General features: G+C 39.9%; 1 protein-coding gene across 1 annotated transcript in view; it reads left to right on the top strand.

Moving 5' to 3' along the window:
- Window positions 1-18,868, top strand: part of LOC141511801 (ENTH domain-containing protein 1-like) — a 116,302-nt gene that overhangs the window by 9,992 nt on the left and 87,442 nt on the right. The window contains 1 exon segment of the mRNA XM_074220833.1: window positions 13,466-13,702. Coding sequence (XP_074076934.1) covers window positions 13,466-13,702 — 237 coding nt within the window.

Below are 18,868 nucleotides of genomic sequence, written 5' to 3'. Positions count from 1 at the left end.
TATGACAGAGTCTATTATGGTACTTACCACAGGGCCCCTGCACCCAACCAGCACTTGGTAAATGTGTGTTGGTTTGAATTCTTGACTTCTCACTCCTCAGTTCTTTTTCTTCATTGTCTTTTATATGATTTCACACTATGAGTCCCAAGATGCATTGACACATGAGGGAACCCCAAAGAGCTGGTTATTTCTATGATTAATATAACATATCTCCCCAGATACCCAAAAGTGACCAGATATCAAATAGCTCATCTTGCTGTTGATATTATTTCCTAATTTTCTCTCCCATATATCACAACTTTACATTGCTACAATTGCAAAAGAGAAATAGAGACTTTAGGAGGCCAGAACAAGGATAGAGAAACTTTATCGGAAAGATACCCTTTGTGTCTGTGAAGCTATAGAATAATTATAAAATATTTTAAACATGGGGGTGACAGAAAGCAGGGAGGAGCATAATAGAATAGAAAGAATCTTGGATTTTAACCACGGTTCTGTCGCTCACCGGCTAGCAAGTAAACCTCTCTGGGACTCAGTTTCTTCCTAATCAGTAAAATAAAGGACCTGTTCTGGATGGCTTCTGAGATTCCTTCTAGCTCTCTGATCTGACAGTCTTGGGGTTAGAAAAAGAAGGGAATTGAACAGGATTTGAGAGCTTGATGGGAATTTGTGACTAAGATGGGGAAGAGGACAGGGAAAGAGAAGATGAAGAATAATTATGTCATAGTACTTTATGCTCTCTCTCTCTCTCTCTCTCTATATATATATATGTATATATATATATACATATCTGATGCAATTAATACAAGTAGCTTTGTACTTTTATATTTTTAGCAGATTCATAGCAATAACCTTGCCATTAATGAAATGGTGAACCATTTAGATGTCAGAATTGATGGTTGAATACATATTTTTCCATTTTCCTGCTAAGAAATTTTCTTTCTTTGGAAGATTTAAATAATTGATCCTTTAAAAACATTTTAAAAGCATTTCATTGTAATATTAGAATGAATTTAATTAAAATTGTCTAAAAATACCTATCAAGCCTGAAACTCCATTTATGTCACCAAAATGATCCCTTTCTTAATTAGAATTAGGGCTATTTGTATAGTATATAGTATTTTTCATTGAGTCAATTTAAATGGTAAGAAATGAATATGTGGATTATGGCTTTAGATATAAAGTTTATCCTCAATGAATTAATTCATAAGATTGTGGTTCATTTTTTTGAAATGGATTATTGTCATTATCATTTTTAGCAATAATACTAGTTCATTAAAAAGGAATGCAGAAAAAAGCATATTTAAAGAAGCCAAAATTTAAATATAGGTTTAAGTTAAGATTCAAAATGCTTCATAACTATAATGTGTGTATTGATGGGTGACATTATTGGTACATTGACCTTGAAAATTTATCCTTGGGTAGTCAAACTGGTAAGGATTTGGGGATGTCTAGTCCATATTCACAACAACTTTGAAAGTTTCTACCCTGTTACTATATTTTTACTCTAGCATTTTTATTTTGTGACTGATTTTGAATTCGGTATATATTGCTACTAATAATACTTTGAGTATTATTATGAATATACTGAGTATTATGATTAGTATTTTCACAGAGAGTGCTTTGTAATTTTAAGGCACTATATAAATGTGAATTATTATTATCATGATTATGATTATTCATGCAGAAAATGAGATGACTAAGACAGTCAATTTATGTTTGTATCCAGGGCCAGTCTTGTGATTTAGCACAGTTGGGAGCTCCTTATCTTTTGCAATTTTAAGGACTTAAGAAAGGTATTCTTGCTCCCCCTCAATAAACTTGTCTTTACATGTAAAGAAAGGTCACCGTTTTATGACGATATTCAACAGCTTTTCAGCTAGCAGAAAAATCATTTAATAATAGAATGCCATGAATACCACCTACCTAGGAATGTTTTTCCTGCCTATCAAAATTCTGTGCAGCTTTCAAAGCCCACATGAAAAGTCTTCTCCTCCATGGAACTTTGGTTAATTTCTCTAAAAAATTATTTCTCCTTCCTATGTTTTCCTACTATGTTATCAGTACCTTTTATACAGTACTTGTCACCTATTACTTTATGTTCTTATTTTATTTATTATAGGCATTTTGCCCATTTTGAAAGCAATCCAGTTCTCACCTATTCCTGGTCAAGGTTCATCTCTGACCACTTATGCTGTCTGTCTATACATGCCGATACATATTTATATACATACATAGGTGGCTGGGTTGTGTAGTAGATAGACTCATCTTCCCAGCTTCAAATCCAGCCTCAAATACTTCCTGCTTGGGTGACTCAGTGCAGGTCACTTAACCTTGTTTACCCCAGTTTCCTCATCTGTAGAATGAGCTGGAGAAGGAAATGATAAACCCCCATGTTATCTCTGCCAAGAAAAGCCCAAATAGGCTCATGAAGCATTGGCCATGACTGGAAATAAATAAAGAACAACAGACATATACACATATGTTCATACATACATTCATATATCTATAGCTATATATACATTCATCCAGAGATATGTAGAACTACACTGACAGGCAAAGAGTTCCCACCTCTTGTCTGGGCAGTAGGTGCTTTTTCCCCCATTGATGGTTAGGTCAGGCTCTTCTGAGTGTTTACAGATCTTTTCCAAGAGGCTGTGCAGTGTTTCAGGGCTTGCTGGATCAGATGTGAAGTCATCAATAAATGAGAGCATTTTGGAGATGTCACCTTCCTAAATAGTCAATCATTGTCCAAGCTGAACTCTATTCTAGATCTCCTCTGTCAACAAGGGGGAGACCATTAGAAAGCCTGTGCCACCCTGTTGGTTATGATCAGAGGAGCTGTTGGATAAGATGATTTCTGTTCTATTTTTACGTATGGATGGCAGATACCTTGTCGGACAAGCAGAGCTTTTAAGGTGGTGCATCGCTCAACCAGCTCTAGTAGACATACTCCTGGGAGAACTGTCTCATTTATCTTGACCTTCTCTCTTCAAATGAAACCAGTCACACAGACTTACAGTCCAGGTGCCATTCTTTACTCCTTTATCTCATATCATATTCCATCTATTACCAAGTCTTGTTGATTTTACCTTTCATATACCTCTCTCTCTCTAATCTGACACTGCCACTATCCTGTTATGGGTCTATATTGCCTACCACCAGAACTATTACAGTAGATGCTGAGGCTGTATATCGAAAGTTTTTTCCCACTCTTTTACATCGTCCATTGGACCATCAAAATGATCATTCTAAAATGAAGGTCCAAGCATGTCACCTCCCTGCTCATTAAACTTTCATAAGTGCCCTATATCTTCTATGATTAAATATAATAAACTTATCTTTTTTATGTTCACATTCTTTCTTAATCTTTCCACTCTTCCAGTCTTCTGATACCTTATATTCTGCCCCCTACTTCCTTTCACGTAATTTCTGATCCAGTGACAGCAGAATAAAACTGACCATTTCTTCCCTGACTGTTCCCCTGTCTGCCCCCTCACCCATGCTAGAATGCTTTCTTTTCTTATTTCTATCTCCTGGCTTCTGTAGTTTCTTTCAAGTCCCAGCTAAAGCCCCACCAAGAAATCTTTCCTCATCTCCCTCAATTCTAGGACCTTCCCTTTGTGAATTGCTTCTATCTCATCCTGGATATAGCTTGTTTTTACATAGTTGATTGCTGGTAGTCATTGACTTGTTCCTTTCTTTGAATCCCTAGCACTTAGGATGGAAATTGCTGTTTATTGTTTGACTGATTACTGTGGTGCCATATACATCGAGTGGGCACAGAACAAATATTTGTTGAATTAAAGAATCTCAAGCTTAATCAGTTTATAAGTGAAATTATGCATTTGTCATATTTTTAGTTCTTTGATAGACCTGTTATTTCATCCACTAGTGCAGATTGCAATTCATCTTTGCTTTCTCATGCAGTAATTGTGACCTTTCCATAAATGTTCATGGCAGTTCTACCCAATGTACTGGTGGCCTCCTATTTCTCTCTAGCTTCCAAAATCAACTTCCTGAAGCCTGGGGCTGATCATACTAATCAATACCTTTTCCAAGAATCTTCAATAGTTCCTGTTTCCTCCAGATTACAATATAAATTCAGGTTGGCCCAGAAGGTCCTTCACAATCGACTGCAACCTAACCTTACTTCCCATTCCCTGTCAGGTGATCTATGTTCCAGCCAAACTGGCTTATTTTTTGTGCCTGGAAACCAATCTTCTATTTCATGTACATGTCTTTCTTCAGTCTGTCCACTGTGCCTCAAAAGTGCTCCTTCCTACCATCTTTTAGAAATTCCAGCTTCCTTTAAGACTCAGCTCATGTACTAAGACCTCCAGGAAGCTCTCCTAGCCTCCCTGTAGCTTAGTGGGCAACTCTTTCTCTCTGTCTCTCTGTCTCTGTCTGTCTCTGTCTGTCTCTGTCTGTCTCTCTCTGTCTGTCTCTGTCTGTCTCTGTCTGTCTCTGTCTCTCTCTGTCTGTCTCTGTCTCTGTCTCTGTCTCTGTCTCTCTCTCTCTCTCTCTCTCTCTCTCTCTCTCTCTCTCCCCCCTCCCTCCTCAGTCATATTTCTTATCTCTTCATTTATATGTAACCCCCAGAGGGTATACTCCCTGAGGTCAGGGGCTATTTTCCATTTCTCTTTTCAGCACCTTGTCTCTCCCAGACACTATTTATTTTGAATTTTACAATTGTTCCCCTAATCTTGCTTCCCTGCTTCCACAGAATAAGTTAGTCTTTACTTTAGACACTTTTAAAATTCTTTTAAATCGAATGAGCCCCATTGTAGCCCAGAGGCGACCCATGGTGGGGTTCTTCCTAGATGAAAAGGCTCTGAGGATCCCATTGAGAAGCACCCCAAGTGTCCAAGCTCAGTCTGGAGAAGACTGGCAGCTGCTGGTGGTGATGATGAGGACTCTCCATGAGAAGTGTGGTAGAAAGAATGCTTCTATTCATTGTAAACCATCCTCACATTATTTATCCCTTTGTGGTTTACCAAGGACTTTCTTCTCTTAAACCAGATAGGTGCTGCCATGGAATCAGGTCAGAGACTCCCTTGCTGTGTGGTCCTAGGCAAATCACTTTTCCTTTCTGTGTCTTAGTTTCTTCAGCTGTTAAATGGGGTGATAAAAGGATAAAAGCCCTTCCCTCACAGGGTTGTAGGGAAAGAGCAAAGCAATTAACACATGTAAAGTGATTTGCACACTTTGGGTACCCTAGAAATGCTGGTGCTCTTTTCATCATTTCCTCACATCTCTGAAGCACACCATTTTAAAGATGATGAAATTGAGACAGACCATTGCACACTGCTAGACCTGAGGGACTAGGATTAGAACTCAGAATTTCATACAACAAACAGTAAGCACCTAATGTATGCCAGTTGCTATGCCAAGCACTGGGGAGATGCAGAGAAGGAAAAAGAACAGCCCTTGCTCTGCAGTAGCTCATTGTTTAATAGCAGAGACAACATGCAAACAAGATCGAGGCCAGCTATACTGGAGACAGTCTCAAAGAGAAGGCACTGAGATTCAGGTCTGGGAAAGATTTCCTGTAGGGGAGAGCAGCCATCTGTGCCCCCTGGCCACATGGGAGAGAGGAGGGAGAAGGTGCTCGACCTGGGGTTTGGATAGGGAAAGGGCCTAGAATCTAGAAGGAGACCAGGCCTAGAATCTAGAAGGAGACCAGGATCATTGGACCACAGAATATGTCTTAAGTGAGTGAGGTATAAAAAGACTGGGAAGATAGTCAGGGGCTTATTAAAGGTTTTAAAAGTCAAATAGAGGATTTTATATTTGATCTTGCAGCTAATAGGGAGCCACTGGAGTTCAGTGAATAGTGAGGAGACATGGTCTGACTTGGCTTAAGAAACATCAGCTTGACTGCTGAGTGGAGACTGGATTGGAGTGACCAATGAGACCAGGGAACAGGCCATTGTAATTATCCAGGTGTGAGAGACCGAGGGGCTGGAGAAGAGCAGGGATTTTGTGAAGGATAGAAATGATGGGACTTGGCAAAAGATTGGATGGGGGATGGGTGAGAGAGTGAGTAGTTGATGGTATCTATGAGCTTGTCTGAATAACAGGATGGTGGCCCCCCTCCGGGGGTAACAGACGTTAAGAAGAGGGGAGGAAGAGAATTGAGTTTGGTTTTGAACATGCTGTGTTTAAGATGTCTATGGAAACATAATTCTAGGTGTCTAATAGGTAGTTGGAGATGTAAGATTGAAGATTGGAAGAGAGGTTAATGCTGGATAAGTAGATATTAGAATCATCTGCATAGAAATGATTCTTGAATCTATGGAGCTGATGTGAATGCCACGCAAAATAGTACAGAAGGAGAAGGATAGAGGGACCCCCATAGTTGGCAGGCTTGACCTGGATGAAGGTCCAGTGGGGGAGTCTGAAAAGAAGTCAGGAATATGGGAAGAACTGGAGAGAGCAGAAGGGACTCAAGCAGAAGAGGGTGATTGACAACATAACTATGGAGCATATAGGAGGGTGAGAAATGGGAAAAGAACATTCGATTTGGCCACTAATGTCTTTGATAGCTATGGACAGAGTGGTTTATATTGAGTGAGGAACTTGAAAGAATTAAGGGGAGGGGGAAGAAAGGAAGTGGAAGTGCCTCTTATACTTTGCAAGGAGTTTAGTCAGAAAAGGAAGGAGATATATACTACAATAGTTAGTAGAGAGGGAGGCATGAAGTGAAGGCTTTTTGAGGATAGGGGAGCCATGGACATGTTTGTTGGCAGTAAGGGAGCAGCTAGTAGATGGGGAGAGATTGAAAATAAATGATAGAGTGTGGATGATAAAGGGGGCAATCTGCTGGAAAAGATGGTTGGATACAATCATTTGTGCATGTAGAGGGGTTAAGCTTGGCAAAGAGAAAGGTCACCTCTTTACAGGAGGCAGCAGAGTCAGAGAAAATAGTGGCAGAAAGTGTTTGAGTGATATGAGATGAAGAGGAAGGGGAAGAGGGAGCTCTTTGCAAATGGCCTTAAGTTTTTTCAGCAAAATTTGAGGTCAAGTTCTCAATTGAGAAGGCGGAAAGAGGGGGAACTATAGGAGATTTGAGAAGGGATGAAAAAGTTTGGAAAAGCCACTGTGATGAGTAGATAGTGATTCATGAAGGAGGTGTCAAAGGCTTGCCTTGCTTCTTTGAAGATCCAGTTAATAATAAAGTACAACATTCCTATTGTGAAGGTTTTAGTTGGAACACAGGGAGAACCGATTTCAATATTTTTTCTTTTTTCCACTATTTGAATTGCCCTCTCATTTTACCTTATTCTATCTGACAATATGGCTTAGTATCCATGAAACTAGCACTTTCTTTTTGAGGAATGTATCCATAAGAATGGAATATGACTTTTTTTATGTGTTGAGTGCCCTTAATGAAAATATTAATAATAAATAAAACATTAAGTTGGAAATGGAAGAGTAAACAGAGGGAAAATAGACTAATTTAGCCCTCATAGTTATCATTGGAAGACAAGTTAGCTATCATAGTTGCCAAAGAACCTTATATCCCACGGGATAATGGTAACAGGTCTGCTTGTTGTTTTTGTTGTTTGTCCTTCATTCTCAAAGAGAACCACGAATCAAGAATGTGATGCTGTGACATGCACAGGAATGGGATTTAAGTGAGGGATGGCTGTGTTAAGTGACCAGCCTCGTTTTTCTCCTCCAAAGTCCAGTGGCATAAGTCTGCTGATCCAGTCCTGAATATCTTAGTCTCTGACTACATGTGCTTCATTTCCTTTTTGAGGAGATTGAAATGAACTCTGAAGTTCAGAGTGTCTGGAGAGAGAAAAGTATGTTTGAAAGACAGAAAAACATACTTAAAAACCCCTAAGTGAAGGAATTACTTTGCATGGAAAGTTAAAGACATAGGATGACTTGAGTTTTGAACCCAATTGCCAGAGTTTGGAGACAACTAGTAGTTGGTAGGAATAAGATAGGGGGCCTGGTAAAAGTCCTGCAGTATATTTATTTTCATTTGTTTATGAACAAGTGAATGTGACACCAAAACAAGAAAGACAGGAGACTTGTTGGGATCAATTCAAGTAAACAAGAGGTCTTCGTGGAAGATGACATATTTTTGAAAGCAAGCACTGAAGCATTTCTCAAGATATATGAAAGAAGAAGATATTGAACAATTTGAAAAAATCATGACTATGTTGCTATCAAAAAAAGGGTGATTGAGAAGCTATTCATCCCTGTTGACTTTTCTGGCTATTTTGTCATCTTTAACAGAATAATTTGCACACATATTAAGGACATCTTTGATCAGAGTATGAAAAGGGAGCAGAAAGGCTTTAAGGAACTATATTTTACAGAGGTGCATATTTTCTCAGCTCTACAAATTACTGAAAGATGCAAAAAATGAATATAAGCTCCCACCATAAAAAGACTTTTGATTCAGTAAAAATGCCACCTGAAAAACTTCCCTTCGTATAAGAGAGATCTCTTCTATGTTAAGATTCTACCAAAAAAAAAGATTCTACAGGATTTCTTGATGGCTGCAATAATGAGATAAATGCTGTTTGATCTTCTCATTATTAATATCAGTTTAGCTTTAGGTTTGCCAAAGTTATATTACTATTGTCATAGAGCATTATTTTTTTTTAGGTTTTTGCAAGGCAAATGGGGTTAAGTGGCTTGTCCAAAGCCACACAGCTAGGTAATTATTAAGTGTCTGAGAGCAGACTTGAACCCAGGTACTCCTGACTCCAGGGCCGGTGCTTTATCTACTGTGCCACCTAGCCGCCCCGTCATGGAGCATTATTAGCAGAGTCCAATTCTCTACGCATTCCCTATCCTTCAAAAGCTCCTGTTTGCAGATGACATTGTGCTGGGACATTGCAGAAACTCCTAAATGAGATCCAAACTCATTCAAAGAGCTCAGCTTGCTTGTCTGCCCAGGAGCTTCCATTCAATAAATGAAGATGAAGATGATATGTCTCTTAATCTCTGTCATTGAGTTGTATTTGTTAACCATAAAACTGGGATCCATAGGGTAGGCCCAGTGATCTGGGCTTAGAATAGAAGGAGTAAGGGAAGGGTGTATTCCATTAAGGGAATGGCACTGTGACTCCCAAGTTTCTGCCCACAAAAAATCCTGTGTTTTTAAGACTAAGGTACTACCATTGATGTGCTATGTTTGTATATCATGAGGTATCATGAGGATTCTAAATCTCTAATCACACAAAAAACAATGAAGAGACATATGAAGTAGCACAAAAGCTATCAATGGCAGCAAGAAAACTCATAATTTGTATACATTTGGAGCAGAAAGGGACTAGGAAAATCATCTGGTGCAAATCCCATTGAGGAAATGAAGACCCCCAGAGGGGTCAAGTCAGGAGTGGAAGAGCTGGAATTTCAATCTAGATCCCCAAATCCAAATCCAGCTTTTTTTTCTACTTCGATGTACTTATCAGAAAAAGAGACAAGTTGGTTGGAGTGAACTGGGGAAGGAGGAGAAGAGTATCTTATATAGGAGTAGTATTTGCTAAACATGAAGACTCTTATAATGCCAAGAGATCAAGTGAGAATCTCTCATCATTTGGGGGTTGATTCTATGGAGGCTATATGGGATAATATAAGTAAGAGACATATAGGAAGAAAAGTAGGGCTGCTTAAAATCCATCTGATATGCAGGAGATCATTGATCCTTTAAAACACTGAAGTATTGGCTTTTTTTTTAATGACTGCTAACTTTTGTTAGGTGCCTTTCATTAATGATTTTCTATTTTTATTAATGGGCTGCTGGGTGGTGTAATTGTTAAAGTACTAGGCCTGGCATCCATATGACTCATCTTACTGTGTTCAAATATGGCTTCAAATACTTAGTAGCTGTATGACTCTGGGCTAGTCCTTTCACCCTGTTTGTCTCAGTTTTCATATTTGTAAAATGAGCTGGAGAAGGAAATGGCAAATTATTTCAGTATCTTTGCCAACAAAACCTCAAATGAGGTCACAAAGAGTCAGGTACAACTAAAAAATTACTAATACAATTTTTATTAATATTTGGGAAATTATAGTTAATATTTTAGACATTTATTATGATAGTAAGAACACAGAAGTTATAGGTAAAAATAAAAAGATGGAAAAAAGCCTTCGTTTCCTTCTCATGTTTTCATTGATATCTGTGTCGGTTATTTTTTTAAAAATTTATAGATGTGAAAAAAATGGGCAAATATTCTTAGTAGTTACAGATGCTCTCTTAATTAATTTTTTGATCATATCTGTGGTTCTCCCCAAACATTTCATTTCTTCTCCACTTTTAGATATCTTGAAAATCAATATTTTAGTGCTTTAGAGACTGTCCCTTCCAGGATATATTTCTTCTGTGTATACTTGGTTTGGTTCAGTGTCTTTTCCTGATTCTACATTCTTGAGTGTTGTTTGCACTTCTTATATAGAAGGTCTGAGGAACTAGTTTCTTCCTAAGTCAATTCTGCTTTCCTTATGATGAAAAGAGATTATTATTGAAATTCTGGCAGCTCTGTTCCATTTTTTTATTAGTTGTCCTCCCAGTGTCATGTATAAATACTTTGAGGATCACTTGCTTTAATCTAGTCCCGCTTTAGGCTTTCTACAGATTTATTCACTATCGTTCTTTTGTGGGATAATAATGTTTGTGGTCTTCCATCTTCCCTCTGGGTCATTTTGAAATGTAGAGCTTTGATTCTAAACTGATATTACCCTTGGCTTCCATTCTCTCTGCTTGCCCAAGAGATAACTGTTTGTTGGTTGAGAAGGTTTCTGGAAATCTTTCGCTACCTTGTTGTAAAGCCAGTTGCTTACGGAAGTTAAATTTTTATAGGAAATTGTCATCATGTGATCAGAGTTCTGGCCCTGGAAGATATTAGAGAGATCATCTTGTGCATTTCTCTCCTCTTGCAGAAGAGGAAAGTGAAGCCCATGCAGAGAAGTCTCAGGGAATAAGAGACAAAGCTAGAATTCAAGCTCTTATCCTCAAACCCCAAACCTACAACATTAATTGGAATCTGGTTCTTTGCCTGGTCCATTTCCCAATTGTCGACATCAATAGCTTGTTTGAATGTAAGGTCGGCATGTTATCTCTTGAACTTGAGAATTGGAAGGGATTTCAGTGACCAGCTAGTCCAATCCATATAAAATAATAAACCATACAATACCTGACTGACAAGTGGTTATTTAGCCTCTGCCTTCAAGTTAGAGGAATAGATGACCTCTGGAGACAAGCCATCCCACTTTTGGACAGTTTGAATTGTCCGGAAATTGTTTTCTGAATCAAGTCCAAATTGGCCTCTTTGCCATTTCTGCCCATTGCTTCTGGTTCTGTCCTCTGAAGCCAATCCTGCTCTTCTACATGACAACCCTCCAGATTCTTAAAGACCGTTTTCATGTCCCCACTCCCAAGATGCTCCTCAAAGTCATGAATTTCACTGTTCATTCTTAAAACAGTGATGCCCAGAATTGAAACCTTCCTTCATGTGAGCTCTGACCAGTGAAGAATTCAATGGGATGATCCCTTTACTATTTCCCAGAAGCTCTGCCCTTCCTGGGGAAGTCTGATGTCAGATTGACTGCCACATCCCAAGGCTGACCCTCCTTGAGCTTTCAGTCCACTTTACCTCCTCCTCCCACCCCCCCAGAATCTTCTGCAAAGCACTGTCTTCTTGATTTGATCCTTCCAGATGAGGGTGAATTTTGACCTTTGCTTTAACTTTTCACTCCAGTACCTACGGTGAGTCATCTATCAGTTTCACTTTTTGCGGTGTGTTCGCTGCCCGCCACCTTAGATATCTTCCTCCTCCTTCTGGAGAAAGTATTCAGGAGGGTTAGCCTCCGAGGAGTAATCCTGAACCATATCTTCCAATATTTTTTGCCATCCTTTTCTGTGCCAAACTTTGTATTGAACCAACAGTGTACATATTGAGTATGTTTGAAGGATTCTGGCAAGTTCTTTAGAAAAATTTTTCTGTCTTTATTTTCTGCCAGAGATGTTGGAACAATAAGCTTCTGTTATCTATATGTTATCTGTCATTAGGAGCACTATATGGCAAAATAACCTATTATATGGGCAATCCTTCCAGCTGCCCCTATCTCAGCATCTCTGAGGAGACATTGTATGCCTCCCTCTGTTTGGGTTCCTTAGGTCTTGTGCTTTCATTAATAATGAGAATGAGAATATTGCTATGATTCTGTTCTTTCTGGGGAGTGACAATATACTCAAGAGTCCAAAAGCTCAAGTTTCCCCTTTAATCCCATCTTTTATCTTTTTCTCAGGGATGTGCCTCTGTACAAGAATCTAGCCTACGTTGGTGTTTTTTTTTTTCAACTCTTTTGCTGTGGAATACAATTTGTGCATAGTTCCTTTCTTTTCCTTCTGTTTTTCGAGTGGACTCAAGTCTTACTTATTCATGTGCCCTCTTGTTATTTTCAAGGTTAGCTTTGGACCCTCAAAATCTCAGGCTCAAAGAATCAAAGATCTTGAGTTGAAAGGAGTTTTAGGGACTGGACTCCAATCTCCTCCTTTTATGGATGAGGAGGAAATGGAGGCATTGCCTCAGGTCACATAGTAAATCAGTGTCTGAATCTGGATTGGAACCCAGGTCAGCCATACTTTTTAAGTCCAGTACCCTGTTCACTCTGCCACAAGGCTCTTAATTTTAAGACTGGTTTTTCTTTTTCTTGGTTCATATTTTCTTATTTGTACTTGGTATCCAAACCTCCTATTTCATAAGCTACTTCGAATTCTGGGCCTCCGCGTCATTTGATAATCTTGTTCATACCCCAACTTCAATATATCTGTCCAAACAGGCATCCTCACATACATCTGTGTTATATAACCTTTGAGAAGCAGTCTGTTCGATTCTCCTTTTGTGCTTGGAAGCTAACACACCCTCTTTTAGAAAGGGAGAACAACCTTTGTTGCCATGATTGCCCCTGGGAAAGAATTACTTTTTATTTAGCTGGCAGCCTTGAATGCTCTCATTGCTCTTGGAGCATCCCAGACAAATGCAGTGGTCCTTAGGGACTCATTCTGTTCCTTTAAGGTGCCACTGTACCCCTGTTTTGGAGGGAGATATTCTCCCCACCAGGATTTGAGTCTTGAAAGTTACAACTCACTTTCATAGCAGAACATTGAACAGAATGTTATGCCAGCAATGGATAACAATATTCCTTTCCTGTAGAAAGACAAAAACTGACTTCCAAAATATTTTTGCTTGCTGTAATATAACAAAAATAATGCAAATTCCAGCAGGTTGAGAGTAAAGATATTAGATTTTTCCCCTTGATGAGTCAGATGGGTATAGAGAGAGCAGACCAGCTTTTATTACTTTGTGTTTACTCTGGTTACTGGTGATTGTGATCATTTAAGTAGTTTTAGTCTTGGTTATTTTGTCTCTAAAATGAAAACTGTTTTAAAATTATTGACTGTTTCCTTCTCTAAGCAATCTACTATGTTTATCAGGTTACTATGTCCGGGAGAAGTCTAAGCAAATCATCACTTTGCTGTTGGATGACCAGCTGCTGCATAAAGAGCGGGAGGTGGCGTGTCGGACTAGAAGGCGAACATCCTACTCAATGACCTTTCCTAAAAGATTGCCTGGTGCCTGCCACTCACCAGCTCCCTTACCAGGCCCTGCTCCAGCGTCAGAAATTTCTGATTCAGAGAAAATTCTCAAGGTCTCAGGGTTGCACCTCACAAGTACGTATTTGGAAAGATAGTCAGACTGCATGGAGGTGGAGGACCACTGATATTAAAAATATATATATATGCATATATATGAAGAGAGATATACATACCTCTATTTACATAGGGTGTATAAATATATGTAAATATATGTTCATATTGCACTGTTAGGTTCAAATGTAAAGGGCAAAAGTAAAGTGGATAGGAGAGGGAAAGGATTGATTTACCACTCATATTTGTTGTTTTATTGAACTACTCCAGAATACAAATGTAACCTTCAAGCAAAATTTCCTTAAGTCTAGAAGCTGCCAAATTAATCCATAATGAACCAACTTTGTGCCATGGCAGTTTTGAAGTGTATGCATGTTGGAAAAGGAAAATGTATTGCTGTGCAGTGTGAATGGAGGGCGTAGTGGGGCAGTGGGAAGACTAGTCTCTGAAGAGTCTCTAAAGAGCCCAGATTCAAATTCTGTTCTAAGATTTAATGCTGGTATGACCTTGTACAAATTGCTGACCACGGCCAAGCCTCAGTTTTCTCATCTGAAAGATGAGGGCTTTCGACTCGATAACTTTTCAGTATCTCTGGCTGAAGCTAACAGAGATTAGTGTTTATGACAGCATTCACCCTCTTATTTATTTTAGTTGTGGCTTTGTTAGTTAAGTTAGCCATGCCTAAATTTTCCCAAATGTTTTGGCTTTGTAAAAAAAGGGAACAAAAGTAAATCCTCAGGTATTTGAGCACTTTTTTTCTGGATATTTAGTGTCTAATAGGAGCTAGGTCACAATATCATACTTTGTCAACAAGTGTTGCTACCAGACATATGATATCCTTAGATTCAAAAAATGAATTAATAATATGCTTCATAATTTCTCAGACTAAGAATTCTGTAAGTTAGTTTATTTAAAGAATTGTATGTTTTTGTCAACAGTGTTTAGTTTACCAATTTTAAGGGAACTCAGTAGGAAAATAGTATTCATATCACTGCCAACTTTATTGGAATACATTAATCTGTAAAATGAGGGCAGCCTCTATACAGGACTATTCGTTGTTGTTGGGCCAGTCCTGGATGTTTGAGGAGACAAAGGAGGAGGATCCTAGTGAGAGTGTGGTAACAGATGTATTTGGAAAGTGAGAGGATGAGGAAAAAATACTACTTAGGGCATGTTCCCAGGAAAAATCACTACTAATTTCTAGTTAGGGATACAAGGATTCACAGGAATATCCAATGAGGTGCTAAAAAGGACCTCAGGGTCCATCTCAGAGACACCCATTTTATAAATGAGTGGAAAAAGAAAAGGATAAGTAGGTTGAGTGACTTCTCTAAGGTCATAGAAGTGCAGTGGCAGGGGCATGACTTGAATTCATACTCCCTGGTTTCAGAGCCAGGGTTCTTTTCATTGTGCCACAGTTAGTTTAATTCACCACATATTCATTAAGCACCAACTATCTTCAAGTGTGCTATGCTCATGTAGAATTGCTCTCATGTGGGTGGGGGTCTGGGCAGGAAAAGGTCCTGGCTTCTCCAACATGGTCTTGTAGAAGCAAATGCAAGGTGCTCGGAGGAGGTAGACAACGATCAGTCCTGGAGGCAGGGGGAGCCTCCAAGGGGGGATCCTTGAAGGAAGAAAAGCATCTTCAGAGAGTTGGTACCGAGGAGGGAGTACATGGGAGACATCACAGAAGGCAGAGCCTGGGAAAGCAGGGTGTGGAAATGGCTGAAGGGATCAACAGTGGCTTCTTGAGTACAGGGATCTGGATCAGAATTGGAGGTTGAATGGGCTTCTCTTTTATTTGCAAATTTAAGTGGAAATCAGGTTGCAAAGGGCTTTAAATGACATGCTAAGAAATCCGTATTTTCTTTAGGAAGTTTATTTTAGCAGTTTTTGTGGAGGATGAATAAAAAAGGAGAAAAACTGTCTGCAGGGAGATGAGTTAGGAGGCTCTTAAAAGTAGTCCAGTGGAGAGAGAATGAAGGCCTGAGCTGGGGGGAGGGGCATGCTAGTGAAGAGGAGGAGGTAGAGGCTACTGACAGCTTGATGATTAAGGGGACTTGAGGCAGAGGGAAGAGTTAAGCATAACTCTGAGGTTATGAACCTGTATATCTAGGGCCTAAGAAAAGATGGATGGTTAGAAAATATAGATGGAGGAGCTGCTTCAGGCGACTAACTATAAATTTTATTTTGGATACACCCAGTTTGAAATATTGGTGAGAGGCCTAGGTGGAGTCACATAGCCATATAGTCATATAGATTAGGGCTGCATGTAAAAACTTGATAGTCACCTGTATAAAGCTAATCATTGAATCTATGAAAAAAAGTCACATCACTGAAAGAGACAATTAAAGAGAGTTGGAGACCAGAGTTGTAGATCCCCAAGCTTAGGATATATGTGAGACTGAAAGGGACCAATCAGGCATAAGAGAGAACTGGGAGAAAGCAGCATCTGCTTTGGCAGGGGAGTTGGGCAAGAGGCCAGAGGAAGTAGGGGAAGAGCTGGAGGAGAGGGGAGAGGGAGAGTCAAAGAGCCAGAAGGGAGAATCAAGGATGGTAACCTGGGGAGAGGGGCTTCAGTTTAAGGTGAAGCAGAGAGGCTTACCAGTTTTCAAAGGGTTTAGCAGGAAGTCAATCATGGAGGAAGAAGGACTTTCTGGACCAGCTGTGTTATGCCATTGGTGGCTCCAAGGCCTGCTTTGTTGATAGCTCTCCACAGCAGGACACTACTTCTGTTGAGCTTGGATGATGTGAATTTGTGGTATGGGGATTGTTGGCCTGGGCCTTGGACAGCACCAGGGGAGGGGGCAGTGAACAGAACCTGGGATCTGTCCAATGAGAAGCCTGACCTTGCTGGTGTCCACAGCCCCACTGGCTCTGCAGTGATGATTGTAAGAGGGTGGGAGGACAAGGGCCCAAAAGTCCAGTGTTGATTGGACTTGGTCATGAGGAATGAATAGAGAATCTCTGGTCTAATATCATAGCAGCAAAATTCATGTCTCATAGTTGTACAGGCAATTAACATCTCTACTCTGTCATGTTTTACAGAAATGGAAACTGAAATTTTAGAATACTTAAAAAGAACACTGTGGAAGCCCCTTAAAAACATTCTTTTCCCCATCTCAGATTTTCAACTATCTGGCTTTTAAGAGCCCATCTTTCTAGGTTTGGTGTGCACAGTGTGGGAGGAAGAAAAATGAGCCTGGTAGGAAGAATAGGGAAAACTAAAGCACCAACAGAATAGAACTGAGAGAGAAGAGATAATAGCACCTGTATTCAGAATAGAGAATGAAAAAGAAAACCTTCCTATAGGGAGCTTCCTCAGAGGTTTGGGGAAGCTTCTCTGCTAATGCCGGGAGGAGAGAAACTTAGGCCATGTCGTGTTGGGTAAACAGGATGCTTAGATGTCTAAAAATGGGAGCAGAAAGGTCCTAGAGGGAAGTCTGGAATGTGATCGACAAAACAAATGAAAATCCAAATAGTGTAACCTACTGATTACATCCTATCCATATCCACCCAGTCTGTTTTTAAACTATACATTCCTTTTTTCTCAAGTAACATTTCTTTTTTTTTTTTGACAAGTACAATTTGCTTTTTATTGGATAACATTTCTGTAGACAAATTGTTGTCCTCACAACTATCCTTTGAGAGAAGTTTTATCTAATCAACTCCCTCCTTTTATTTTTTTATTTTTTTTATTAGGTTTTTGCAAGGCAAATGGGGTTAAGTGGCTTGCCCAAGGCCACACAGCTAGGTCATTATTAAGTGTCTGAGGTCGGATTTGAACTAAGGTACTCTTGACTCCAGGGCTGGTGCTTTATCCACTGCGTCACCTAGCTGCCCCAAACTCCCTCCTTTTAAAGATGAGGAAACTAAGCAAGGAAACTTAAGCTTGGACTCAGGATTGGGAGAAAGTCAACTTTGCTAATACTTGTACATCGCTATTGGGGTAGTATCCACAGGGACCATATTTGTGGTCTCAAAATGATTTTTAAAATCTTTTCCCCAGTGTAGGGAATCCTGGTCAGCATCTGCTCTGGGTTTACAGCCTAGAGATTTGCCTGTGACATGTTGGCAGAGTAAAGTGACTGGTCCAGGATGATGCAAAGCATGGACAGAGCCCTTTCTGGTCCCAGGGTCAGTTCACTGTTGTCACTGCCTCATCCTGCCTCTGTGCTTTCTGAGAAATGAATGAACTGAAAACAGTTTTCTCACACTAGAGGGCAACACACATGTAAAAAAATAGGAATTATATATGATGTCTGGAGCATCCTGGAGCATCTGCCCTCTCTTGTTCCCTTTGATGAGGTATGAAGTCAAAGAAGACAGACACCCTAGAAAAGCTGATGATCTTGGCTAGAGCAACCTCCTTTCATCCTCACAAGAAGTCTGGAAGATACAGTTTATTTTATCCCCATTTTGCAGATAAGAAAACTGAGGCAAACAAATTAAGTGACTTGTCTAGGGTCACATAAGTAGTGACTGGGGTCAGATTTGAACCCAGGCCTTCCACTGGACTAGGGAATGTCCAAGCTGGAAGGGGCCTTAGAATATTTCCTGACACCATCTGACTCTAGCTCCTCCAACTCAAGTCAAGGTCACATACTGAACATCAGGGAACAAAGTATCATCTAGGGATTAAAGACCGAACTCCTTGAGGACAGGGCTGTCTTTTGCCTTTGATGTATCTCCAGCACTTAGGAGGCACTTAATATTTACTGACTATCCAAGATGTGCTATCCATATCCACCCTGAGGTCAGTGAACCTCAGGGAAAAGGCTTGGATTGACAGGATATTGAGGTCTCCCAAGAAAGAATGACCTCTCCCTGTAGAGGCTGGCATGACAGCCCGGGGCCCTGAGTGAGTTTAGAGTCCAGCAAAGGGATGAGGAACTGGGACGATTTTTCAACAGCTATGACTTCACCATCATGGACCTCCCCTCCCTATGTTGTTGGCTGTCTCTTTATGCCAATTCCAGATTTTTGTGAGGCCTTATGGCCCCTCAACTTCATTACCCAGTTAAAGTTTCTGAAATTGGCTAGGCCTGTCCTTAGATGATAATCCCACAGTCTGCGATCAAGCCCAAAGATTCTCTGTCTTGATTGTGTCTTCCAGGATTGTGACTCTGTTGATACACTCATAGAGAACCCAGAGCTTTTTATTATGAAACATCAGAGCCCAGACAAATA

Source organism: Macrotis lagotis, chromosome 2 (genome assembly GCF_037893015.1).
Source record: "Macrotis lagotis isolate mMagLag1 chromosome 2, bilby.v1.9.chrom.fasta, whole genome shotgun sequence".
Taxonomy (NCBI): Eukaryota; Metazoa; Chordata; class Mammalia; order Peramelemorphia; family Peramelidae; genus Macrotis; species Macrotis lagotis.
This window is presented reverse-complemented; position numbering and strand designations above follow the sequence as displayed.